Source organism: Kogia breviceps, chromosome 8 (assembly GCF_026419965.1).
Source record: "Kogia breviceps isolate mKogBre1 chromosome 8, mKogBre1 haplotype 1, whole genome shotgun sequence".
NCBI lineage: Eukaryota > Metazoa > Chordata > Mammalia > Artiodactyla > Physeteridae > Kogia > Kogia breviceps.
The window spans coordinates 42,260,715-42,273,987 of NC_081317.1; the positions used below are offsets into that span (position 1 = coordinate 42,260,715).

Genomic DNA, 13,273 nt, shown 5'->3' on the forward strand with positions numbered 1-13,273 from the left:
AAATATGATTAACAAAGTCCAAAGAACTCAGAGTAGAAACCCTGAGGACACAGGTACTATACTTTTTTTAAGTTTTATTGAAGTACAGTTGATTCACAATGTTGTGTTAATTTCTGCTGTACAGCAAAGGGACTCAGTTATACATATATTCTTTTTCATATTCTTTTCCATTGTGGTTTATCACACGATATTGGCTATAATTGCCTATGTTATCCAGTAGGACCTTGTTGTTGTTGTGTTTTTTTTCTTTTTTTACCTTTAGGGCTGAAGTTTTTCCACAGGGGTTAGCCCTTAATGGCTTAAATATATTACTCCTATCCCTATTTAGCCAATGGGAGAAATAGCAGTTATGTGACAAGACCAAGATGAGGCTTAAGTAATAAGGTTTTTTTGTTTGTTTGTTTTAAACCCAACTACCAGAACTCAAATGAACTTTGCCCCCTTCTGAGCAAACACCTCAGAAGGCTGACTATACACCCACTCCAACAATGCCAGATTGCCACTGCTCAAAACAATTCAAGACTGCCTTCATTTGAGAACTGCCTTCAGAACCTACTGCACACTTCTTAATGTGCTTATTAGTGGCAAATCTTTACTTCTTCAGTGTGGACTTTTTAAAAAACATCCAAAGGTAATTCAGATTCAACTTGGTAAATGAGGGAAATAATCTGAGTAATAGTATATTTTAGTCCAAAATGAAATGTGAACATGAAGTATTAGACTAATTTTACCTGTGCCTCTACCAACAATTTCAAAAGTAAAGTTTCAAATCGTATGAAGCATATTCCTTTGAATAATGAAACTTTTTTGTTTTGCCTTATAATATATCAGGTATGGTTTCAAGTAAACTTAAAAATCTGTTTTCTAAGCTTTAAATCACTGTTTCTATAAAGAATTACTACATATTGTCCCAAGTTTTTGTGAGTTTGCCAATTCTTAATATTATCTTATAAATGGGGCCATGGTTATTTTCAATGAGGTAGTAAACATTCAGTGTTTACAATCTGAATTACTATGTATGCTACCTAATGAGCCACATAATCCAAATTATTTCAAGGGATTTATCCCTCAAATTAAGCATCAGCTGCCCATGCAGCAAATACAGAAAAGCAGATAACTGAAATTTGAAAATCCAAATACACAACAGATTGAAACTATGGCAATGATCTTAAGATGCTGTAATAACGCATGAATATATGCCTTCCTCTGATGATTAAATTTTTTAACACCTTATTTTAGAATAGTTATAGATTCACAACATATATTTGCAAAGACAGTAAAGAGAGATCTGTACCTTTCACTAAACTCCCCCCAATGGTTGCATCTTACATAATTATAGTCCCATATTAGAACTAGGAATTTGACACTGGTACAATATATGAGTGTAGTTCTGTGTCATTTTATGGTCTGTGTAGATTTGTGTAACTACCAACACAATTAAGTTACAGAACTACTCCATCCACAAAGATCTCCCCCATGCTCCTCCTTTATAATCACATCCACCTTCTTCCCCCAACCCCAACATCTCTAATCCCCTAGCAACCACTGACTTGTTTTTGTTCATACTTTTGACATTTCAAGAATGTTATATAGGGCTTCCCTGGTGGTACAGTGGTTGGGAATCTGCCTGCCAGCGTGGGGGATGCAAAATCGAGCCATCCCACATGCCACAGAGCAACAGAGCCTGTGCAACACAGCTGCTGAGCCTGCATCCTAGAGCTCACAAGCCACAAGTACTGAAGCCCATGTGCCACAACTACTGAAGCCCATGTGCCACAACTACTGAAGCCCATGTGCCACAACTACTGAAGCCCGCGTGCCTGGGGCCCATGCTCGGCAACAGGAGAGGCCACCGCAACGAGAGGCCCATGCACCACAGCGAGGAGTAGCCCCCGCTCGCCGCAACTGGAGAAGGCCTGCACACAGCAGCAAGGACCCAACACAGCCACAAATAAATAAATAAAATAAATTTATTTTTTAAAAAAAGAATGTTATATAAATGGGACCATATGATATGTAACCTTTTGAGATGGACTTTTTTTCATTCAGTGTAATGCTCATCCAAATTATTACATGTATCAACAGTTCCAAAAATAAATAAAGATGCTGTCAACAGAGATAAGGAATACCAGGGCTTCCCTGGTGGTGCAGTGGTTGAGAATCTGCCTGCCAATGCAGGGGACACGGGTTCGAGCACTGGTCTGGGAAGATCCCACATGCTGCGGAGCAACTAAGCCCGTGAGCCACAACTACTGAGCCTGCACGTCTGGAGCTTGTGCTCCGCAACAAGAGAGGCCACGATAGTGAGAGGCCCACGCACCGCGATGAAGAGTGGCCCCCGCTCACTGCAACTAGAGAAAGCCCTCGCACAGAAATGAAGACCCAACACAGCCAAAATAAATAAATAAATAAATAAATAAATAAACGTTCCCTTTAAAAAAAAAAAAAGGAGGGCTTCCCTGGTGGCGCAGTGGTTGAGAGTCCGCCTGCTGATGCAGGGGATGAGGGTTCGTGCCCCGGTCTGGGAGGATCCCGCATGCCGTGGAGCGGCTGGGCCCGTGGGCCATGGCCACTGAGCCTGCACGTCCGGAGCCTGTGCTCCGCAACGGGAGAGGCCACAGCAGTGAGAGGCCCGCGTACCGCAAAAAAAAAAAAAAAAAAAAAGGAATACCAGTTAACAGACTCAACTGAAAGAACAACAAAGAAGTAAGTTTTAATCTACACTGCTCAAGTTTCCTATGGTGCTTAAATATACTTGGAAAAGTATTAAGACACTATTATTTTAAAAGCATAAATGTCCATCGACAGATAAATGGATAAAGATGTGGCACATATATACAATGGAATATTACTCAGCCATAAAAAGAAATGAAATTGAGTTATCTGTAGTGAGGTGGATGGACCTAGAGTCTGTCATACAGAGTGAAATAAGTCAGAAAAACAAATACTGTATGCTAATGCATATATATGGAATCTAAAAAGAAGAAAAATTGGTACTGATGAACCTAGTTGCAGGGCAGGAATAAAGAGGTTGACATAGAGAATGGACTTGAGGACATGGGGTGGGAGGGTGAAGCTGGCACGAAGTGAGAGTAGCATCGACATATATATACTACGGAATGTAAAATAGTTGGCTGGTGGGAAGCAGCAGCATAGCACAGGGAGATCGGCTCAGTGTTTTGCAATGACCTAGAGGGGTGGGATAGGGAGGATGGGAGAGAGGCTCAAGAGGGAGGGGATGTGGTGATGTGTATGCATATGGCTGATTCGCTTTGTTGTGCAACAGGAACTAACACGGTATTGTGAAGCAATTATATACTCCAATAAAGATCTATTTTTTAAAAAAAGCATAAACCAATATTGTATTAAGAAATTTAACTTCCGCTATGATCTCCCACCATCACTTCAGAGGTGTTTTATCATCATTTCTAACCCCAAGATTAGTTTTTTTAGACATATTTCTCAACTCTAGCACCATCCCACTCTCCCCTTAAAGTAACGAGAAAGTTGCTATTAAAGGAATCAATTTGCCAATAAAAAAAATCCTTCTGCAATATGATTTGTTACTATCTAATCCAAGTAGTCCAAGAACAACAACAAAATCCAATTTTTCCAGTGAATTTAAGAGTTATAAGCTGAAGTCATAACAATCTCTCCCCATAATTTGAAGGGACAATTACCTTGTGACCTTTAAACTTATAAAATTTAAAATAAAAATAGTTCCTTTTCAAATGTTCCATAAAGTTTCGTTTCCTTTTTTTTTTTGGACCGCACTGTGCAGCATATGGGATCTTAGTTACCCGACTAGGGATCAAACCTGTGCCCCCTGCAGTGGAAGCACAGAGTCTTAACCACTGGACCACCAGGGAAGTCTCATCCATAAATTTTATTTTCTTAAAGCTCCACTTTTATACCTTCAAACAACATCCTGAGAAGTAAAAGATCTCACCAAGAGAATAACACAGGCTTTAGAGTCAAGCAGTCTGGTAGTCCAGCTTGGTATTACAACTTTCTAGCTGAGGACCCCGAGCAAGTTAAACAAACTCTATGATTGTTTACACACACACACACACACACACACACACACACGTAATAGCAGCCACACCTCACAAGAAGATTATATGAGATATTCTATTTAAAGTATATAGCACACAGTAAGCACTCAATAAATGTTAGCTACTAATATCTATATTACTGTAATAAGGATAGTAGCATGTATCTGCAACTAGATATGACCTTCAGAGTTTTAGCATGTTTTAAGTGCTCATTCTACTTACCTTGCCAATAGGTTTACAACAGAAATTTAATTTATTGGGTTGTAACAAAAACATTTTTATATTTGTTATTAAAACAAATCAAGTAAAGGTGCTTAAAGTGGATACTCATTTTCTATCTTAAATACATATTCCCAAATCTGAATACTCCAATTCTCATATGGAAGAATATTTATGTAAAATCAAACCTTGACAACCCAAACTAAAATTATCTCTTCAATTTAGTATCTATCATTCCATTCACTTCAGAATCAATTCATTTAAAGATACATAAGCATAAACTCTGAATAACAATTTCTCTCTGAATAAAGCTGACATGAATTAATTCTGTGCTGACAAAACACTTTCAAAGAGGCTCAGCTCAGTCTTATTTGGATATCTATGTAGCTGTACATGAAACAGTCCAAAAGAATTTCAGGAACATAAAAGAATTAAAACTTTTAAATATGACCTTTCAGCAAGACGGAGTTCTGTAGTCTTAAACCCTGAATTTGTAACTCTTCCTGTTATTTTCCCATAACTATATTAGCAGAAGTAGGCCAATTTCTTAGGTGATCTCCTTTATTTCACCTGTCTCCAACAGATTCTTCTGGAATCTTAGACTAGGACCACTAATACTAAGTTGCAACGATGGAACAGAACATTTCATCATGACAAAATGTGGTTATGTTGACCAATGCACTAACTGGCCTTAAAACTCTGATTTTAATTACCATTACAATTCTGTCAGTAACACCTACACCTCACATTTCTGTATTTCAAAGTCTGCACAAAGATTTTTATGAAGATCATTCATAAAAGCTCAAAGGTTATCAATGTCCTAATACTTTTCTTTACTATCTAAAAGATAGTGACACTTCCTACAGTGCTTTGCCTTTGATGTGTGTTCGATAAATATTGTTTACGAACACAAACCTCTGAAAAAGGGTAATCAGTAAGCAGCAAAAAGTACTGAGGACACAAATCCTTGGTTCAAAAAGAAATAATCCTTATTTTATCAAATTTAAGACACTGATGCTGGCATTTAAAAAAATTTTATCAGAAGATTTCAATGGAAGGGTCTCTTACAACTAGGTAACAAGTGTCAGCTGGCTGATGGCAATTCTAAGACTTCATGGACTCATTCCAAATTTGAGAAGTGAAAGTAGAAAAATATGCATCTTAGAATCAACTTAATACAGTAAAAGCATACTCTATGAAATACTGAGGTGTTATATTTGCCAGAGGTGGGGGCTGGGGATAGGGGACTAAAACTGCATTTAGTGCCCCAAACCACTGGACATTAACCACGTTTCCATTTACAATGTTGCTTTAGTTCACCCAGCACTCAAGACAAGTTCAGCTTCCAGAAAAGGTAACAGCTAAAAGCCCTAAGAGGTGTTCTTAAAGCAACTGAGGAAAAACTCAAAACCTAGAAAATTTTAACTGACTGACTCATCATAAAATTGTTTTCTAAAAAAATAGCAATACTTTTATGATGTCAAAGGTGTTTAATTTTGTTTTTAAAGTTGCCAATCCAATCCCTTAAAACAGGGATTCTTTTTTAAAAATATTTATTTATTTGGCTGTGTCGGGTCTTAGTTCCCAGACCCTTGTCCCCTGCATTGGAAGGCGGATTCTTAACCACTGGACCACCAGGGAAGTCCCAAAAGAGGGATTCTTAACAGGTCAGTTAACCATCTGAAAATGCATACAAACTACTTTATGTCCTCACTGTCTTTTGAAGAAAATTTATCAAGTTCTCAAAAGGATCCCTACACCAAAAAGACTAAGAGTTGCTTAGAAAAACTGCTTCAACTGTATGTTAAGAATTTTAAAGTCATAAAATAGAATGTGCTATATATAATCTGAAGACCACTGCCAGGCACTGAGGTTAAGTTTGGTAGTTTGGTGTGTTTTGGGGTTTTTTGGGGGGGGGGCGGGAAGGGCATGCGAAGAATACATTCATTTACTCTAGAACAAATGAAAATAATGTCCTTTATTTTAAAAAACAACCATTGAAGAGTTTCTTTAATACAAAACAAAGCAGTAAGTCTGATGAAGAAGATCCTATTAAGGAAAACATTTGAGTATATCACAAATACTTCCTAAATTTTATTAGTTGGGAGTTATCCAAAAAAGAAACACGCCTGTATTTCATTCCCTTACATTACTGAATAAAACCAAAACTACAAAAACTGCAATACTTTAAACATTCTGCATCACTTAAACTTTAACGTTATTCATATCATGAAAGAGTCACTTTCTGGTATCTAGACTCACTGCAATTGTGCATTTAGATAAATAATGCAGGAGTTCCAAGGAGGTTCTATACTAAAGCAGCCACACTAAGTTATGATCATTATCAGGACTTACTTGAAAAGACAAGGAATGGAGGTGAAGTGTTAAAAGTCATCACTAACTGCTCACTTGATCGACAAGTTATTCTTCCAGTAACATAATAAAATTCCAACTTGCTCCACATTAGCAAAATTAAGTTCAGACGTATTCTGGGTGTTCTAAGTCATCTCCTATTTTATGTTCTATAATGGTTGACCCCGGAGGAAAAATTCGAAGCAGCAAAGAAATTCACTGGGTGAATAATGAGATCAAGAAATTGGACAAAAAGATAGTGAAGCCAAAGAGTTTATAACATGCAGAAAATCAGACACAAGAAACTACCTTTGCCCATCATATATCTAGATCCCCCCCGCCCACCCAAGCTAAGAATCATACAGATTCAAGATATATAAGAAAGAAAAATAGGATGAAAAAACAAATTTGTGAAATACAGGTCTCACAAATCTCTACAACAGATGCCACAGTTAAAACAGACTGGAGCTAACTATTACATGATGAAAAATATCAGTTAGAAGCTTATTAATATGTAAAAGGTAAAGGAGTTACATTATAAAAAATTTAAAGAAGAGCAGCCCACTGCCTTCAGAAACTATAATGCAAAATAGAGAAAATACTGATAAATTATATTAAATGTTCAAGGGCCACCATTTGATAAGGGAGAACAGTAGTACGAAAGGTCTGTGCCAACTTTTAACTGCAGCTGTAGTGGAACACACTAAAAGCCTTGTTTCACAAAAGCAGTGAAATAAAAAACAATGGTTTTAAACTTATCACCAGTGTTAACTGCTCATGACCATAAATTTGCCTTTTTCCAACGAAGAACTTTGGTATAAAAAGCCAAAGCCCTTTGCCAAAAGCAGAAGAAACAAAAGTGACCAAAATTCTTACACAAGACTAAAACACTAAACCTGTTTAAGAATTTTCATATATTTTTTTTACATGTCACAATTAAAGGTAAAAATAAGATTAAAATATCTAACATATACAACAAAATTGGAGATCAAACAATTCCTTTTAAATACGACTGAAATTAAAAAGCAGTTAGTTTAAATCAGTGTATGCTACAGGGAATCCTTCCAAACTGCCTATTCCAAACTGAGAGGGTTCACCACACTCCCTTCCCAATTACTTAAGCAAAAATATTACAAGTTTTAACCCATTATTTCCTTCCACGTACAGTTTGTTGTTTTGTTTTTTTAACAAACTGCATAGGAGTAAGATCATTCTAGCTAGTATCCATTTATCATGACTACTGACTGTCCCAAACAATGATACTTTTTGGAAATTAAACTTCATTCCACTGAAGTCAGCCAGTAGATTTTGCAAGTATCTGCATCTGAGGAGTACAGTGTATGGTGACCACAAAACATGAAGCATACAATTGGTATACACAATATTCTAAACACTGAACACATGTTTTTAACTAGGTATTTAGTGACTATCACAGACATTAATATTAAACATTCCCCTATCAATTCCTGACATTTTCTACAAAATAGACCCAATTTCAAGCCTGAAACTGAGGCTTTTCTACCTTTAGAGGAGTAGAAACTAAAGTAATTGGGTACTCCTTAAAAATACACGTAACTACATGACTAAGATACTCATTTAAAACTTTTGCCAAGATAGCCCCTCCCTTCGAAACAAACCAAGACTGACTCACAGCCCTATTTTACTTAATTTTGGAAACAAAAAATTAAATTAAATGAATTCCTAAGCACTCTTTTCCTCTCTCTCTATTCCCCCACCATTTAAAGCATTCGACCTTCAGTCTGTGATTTGCCCCTTAAAAAATGGTAAAATAAAAACAAAAACCCCTCAGTATCTCCAAGTTATCTATCTTGGAATTAAGAAACTACCGGATTCAGGAATGATAATAACCACTGTTCTAACATCCTGGAAAACACCAGAAACAATGTCTATGGTCGTTAAGAAGCGGTCCTACTCTGTGAAACCATCCCACCTCAGATGATACTTTTCATCCGCAAGACCACCCCCCACATTTGCTAGAGTTAACCATCTGAGCGAAAGGTTTCAATTTTGTGTTCCTAAAGTGGGAAACTCTCTCTCTACATAACATGTCCCGCCCTCTGTGGATATTTCTACACGGGAGGCGGGGGGTGAGGGGAGCGGGGGCAGTAAAGTTGGTGGCAGGGTGAGGACAAAGGGCATTTTGAAACACCACTTAAGTAAATACAAAACGAGGACACAAATGGGGCTAAATTACAGTTCCCTCAAGTGGCTAATGGCAAGAAAACGCAGGCACCCTTGTTTAGCACCCCTAGGGTTCCTATTCTCCATTAACGCCCGCTGGAATGCGAAGCTGGAACCACCAGTATGCAAGAAGCCCATCAAATCCCCCAAATGTCAGGCCACTAGGCAGCCTCCGGAATGACAGGCCGGTACCCCTCCCCCACCCCCACCCCAAAAAAAGGTCCAATCCCATAAGTGCAGGTCACTCTGCCCTCTGGGGTAGTTCCAGCCGGCACAGAGATGGGAAGACGAGAGGGGAAAGACAGACCACCTCTCTTTCCGTACACCCTCGGCTGGGAAAACAAAACAAAGACCGCCCTCCTCCTCCGGTAGCCACTACCCTAGCCAAAGAGGCTTTCCTATTTCCCGGTGCAGTCTGGCCTCCCGCCCCCGCCCCCATGACAAAGAAAAGGCACTTGGTGAGCAAGCGAGGCCTTCCTGCCTCCACCGATGGGGGTAGGGAGCTGCCGAGGTGAGGAGCCCCCTCCGCTCACCCGCGCTCCCACTCTCGGCCAAGAAAACTACCGAAAGCAGCAGCCTCCGCCTGGGGAAGCCTGGTCTGAGATGGGGTCGGGGGTACCTTGAAGTAGCCGCCTTCGTAGAGGGTGTTAGGGGGTCCGAAGATGGCAACCTCCCAGTTGTAGAGGTCGGATTCATCCACCAGGGTGATTCGGAAGCCCTCCACCGGCTCCTCCTGAAGGGATTTCAGCTCGAGCATCAGGGCCTTCTGCGAACTGGTCATCTGCTGCTGGGCCATCGCGGCGACGGCGGCGCCGGGCCGGGGCCCCAGTCCTCACGCACCAGCCGGGCCGGACCAGGCCCCTCCCCTCCGCTCCGCTCGCCCTCGGCCGGCCCGCACCGGGCCCCTGTCTTCACACACCCGGCGGCCCGGACCAGGCCCCAGACGGCCCGTGGGCCGGCCCGGTTCCTCCTCACACACGACGCGGGCCGAGCCGGGCCCTTCTTCTCACACTCGGGCCGGGTGGGGGAAAGGTGGAGAGAGTTAGAGAAATTCGCTCCGGCTCCCGGGCCTCCCCCCCCCGGAGGGGGCCTCAACTTGGCGGGGGGGGGGAGAGAAGGTGGAAGCGGAGGAAGGCGGCGGAGGGCCGGCGATGGTGAGCGGACGGGGCCGACCCGGCCCGGGAGCGCCGCGCTCGCTCGCCCTCTCGTTTCCTCAGGGGCCGCCGGGGCCGAAGGACGCTCGGGGCCGAAGGGCGGGGGGGGAGCGCGGCACGCGGGGGTCTCGCGGCGGCGGCGGAGGCTGCGCGGGGGGAGGGGCGACGGCGGAGGAGGAGGAGAAGAGCGAGAGCGCCTCGCGCCGCGGGAGCGACGGAGCCGAGAAGAAGGAGGGAGGGAGAGTGGGAGGAGGGGCGCACGTCGGGAGGGAGGGCGGCTCTCGGCGGCAGGCGGCCTGACGCGACGCGCGTGCGCGCGCCCCTCCCTCCTACGCCCTCCTCTCCCTCCTCCTCCTCCTCCTCCTCCTCCCACTTCCCTGCCTCCTGTCCACCGCCCCGCGCAGTGGCGGCGCTTTGTGACGCCGGCTAGTGTCCCCCGCCCTTAAAGGGCCAAGCGGCAGTGGGGGTCGAGGGTGGCCGCAGGGGATGCCCTTGGCCCCAAAATGAGGGCTGTGCGGCTTGACGCCGCGGTTCCAAAGGCGCGCCCCGTTAGGGACCTCTGTCCTAGAGCTGTCATCTCCCTCCTCCCCACTACTTGTATCCACCGGCCTCCTGCAGCCATCCTACGAGCCCCAGATCCTCTGCAGGCCTAACCCCCCGCCCCCCGCGCCATGACACACAGTCCGTCGTCCCTGCACTCAGTAGGTGCTTGACAAGGATGTGCTGACAATGTGGTTTCTGTCGGTGGAAACAAGCTTCCTGACATGTCTTCTGCAGGTCCAGTCCTCATGCCATTGTGTCCTTGGAGAGCAGTGTGTCACCAACTTAAGGGGTTGGGGGGCAGTTTCCCATCCGAGAAATGGGGAAGGCAGATAGGTAAGTTTCTACTTCCCTTCTTAACTACAAAGAGGAAGTTGTGGGAAATAAGGAGAGAAATAATAATACAGACTGAACCTGGGTTCTTGGCCCTTTTCTGTGTGATTTGGGGCAAGTGCTCTGGCTATCCCCCAGTTTACCCATTTGTCAAATGGCGTATTTGGTTGAACTTTGACCCCCCTACAGATCTTTTCCGGCTTGAAAGTCCAACTTAGAACTGGGGGACGTTTAAGATAATCCTGGCAGAAGTGAGATGTGGAGGTCTTCAATCCCCATGATTTAGAATACCCCTTTCTCTTTGGAAGGCATATCCTATGATAACTACATGAACGTTTCCTAGAAAAGCCAGGATACTGTGCGAGTTCCGTACACTTAGAATTTGGGGATCAAAAAGATCCTTGGTTCCAACCCCTGCCCCACCATTTACATTATATTACCTCTTCCTTTTTTCATCAGCTTCTGTAAAAGAGGGTTAATTATGCCTAATATATAAACAATTGTAAAGATTTAAATGAGATCATCCATGTACAGAGTTTATCATAATGACTGGCATATGGTAAATGATCCATAAATAGGAAATTTTATTTTTAAAAAATTTAAGGCAAAGTTAGTTTTTTGGATACCACCCCCTCCATTTTTTAAATAGACTTTTTTAAAAACAGTTTTAGATTTATAGAAAAATGGAGAAGATAGTACAGATAGTTCTCACATACCTGGTACCCAATTTCCCCTATTATTAACATCTTACATTAGTGTAGTACATTTATTACAATTAATGAACCAATATTGATATATTATTTTTAAAATAAATTTATTTATTTATTTTTTGGCTACATTGGGTCTTCGTTGCTGCACGAGGGCTTCTCCCTAGTTGTGACAAGCGGGGGCTACTTTTCATTGCAGTGCACGGGCTTCTCATTGCGGTGGCTTCTCTTGTTGCAGAGCACGGGCTCTAGGTGCACGGGTTTCAGTAGTTGTGGCACACGGGCTCAGTAGTTGTGGCTCGCGGGCTCTAGAGCTCAGGCTCAGTAGTTGTGGCACACGGGCTTAGCTGGTCCGTGGCATGTGGGATCTTCCCAGACCAGGGCTTGAACCCGTGTCCCCTGCATTGGCAGGCGGATTCTTAACCACTGTGCCACCAAGGAAGCCCTGATATATTATTATTGACAAAAGTCTTTACTCACATTTCCTTAGTTCTTACCTAAAGTCCCTTTTCTGTTCCAGGATCCTATCCTAGACGCCATATTTAGTTTTCATGTTTTATTAGGCTCCTCTTGACTGTGACAGTTTCTCAGACTTCTTTGTTTTTGATGACCTTAAAAGTTTTGAAGAGTACTAGTCAAGGATACTGTAGAATGTCCCTCAGTTAGAATTTGTGATGTTTTTCTCATGATTAAACTGGAGTTTGGGGGTTTTGAAGGGATGATCACAGGAGAAAAATGATATTTTCATCACATCATATCAAGAGCACATAATATCAACATGACTTAGTGTTGATATTGACCTCAGTCACCTGGCTGACGGAATATGTCAGCCACTTTTCTCCACTGTAAAGTTACTCTTTTTACCTCTTTTCTATACTGTACTCTTTAGAAGGAAGTCACTATTCACAATCCACAATGAAAGAGCCCCTTCATTTTGTTGTTGTTGTTATTCTTTCTCAGAGATGAGGCCTCAGTATTTTAAAGAATCATTCCTTAGCCTCACAACTCTATTCCCTCAGTTTTGAGACTAAACTCCACTGGAATTAGAGCGTATTTTAAGTCAATTCAGCCCCTCCTCCCCAAAGGATGGTGTTTGACTGGTTCTGACTTCCCCTGCTCCACCATTCAATTTAGGGAGACTGCTGACCTGGAAATGTGGGAGATGATGTTGACACTTTTAATAGCAAGGCTGTGAGTAGACAAATAGGCAGAAAGTTCATCTTCAAAGCATTTCACCCACTTAAACTCATCATAGCCCCACCCTGACCCAGAAGATGGCAGATCCCTAACCTAAGTTACTGGAACATACACCTGGCACCCAGACTAGAAGCCTGTCTCTGGACTCAGATCAACTCACAAACTCATACTAAATATTCACAATGCCATGACCCTAAGATGGGTGACTAATAAACATATACCTGTCTAGGAAGCTCACAGCCTAGTGTTTTAATGAGTTGTGTACTTAAGACTCCATACTCACGTCAGAGGAACTCAAATTCCATGGAATTTTCTCATGCCTTTTTATCTCGGCGGGTAAGACATTGTTTATTAGTAGGTTACAACTGTGTCTTATTCATCCCTGGATCCTCAGCGACCAGCACACTGTCTGACACAAAATAGACACTAAGTAATTGTTCTCATGGGCTCACAGCCAAGGGCAGGAAGATAATCAGTAACAACAACAACAAAAAATCACAAATTGAACCCCACC

At 42.3% G+C, this 13,273-nt stretch overlaps 1 protein-coding gene across 1 annotated transcript in view; it reads right to left on the bottom strand.

Annotated features, from left to right (window-relative positions):
* UBE2R2 (ubiquitin conjugating enzyme E2 R2) overlaps window positions 1–9,711 on the bottom strand; it is a 93,765-nt gene extending 84,054 nt beyond the window's left edge. Inside the window, exon 1 of the mRNA XM_059072813.2 lies at window positions 9,448–9,711. Coding sequence (XP_058928796.1) covers window positions 9,448–9,624 — 177 coding nt within the window. The 5' untranslated portion in view covers window positions 9,625–9,711. The remainder of the gene's footprint in view (window positions 1–9,447) is intronic.
* Between the last annotated feature and the right edge of the window lie 3,562 nt (window positions 9,712–13,273).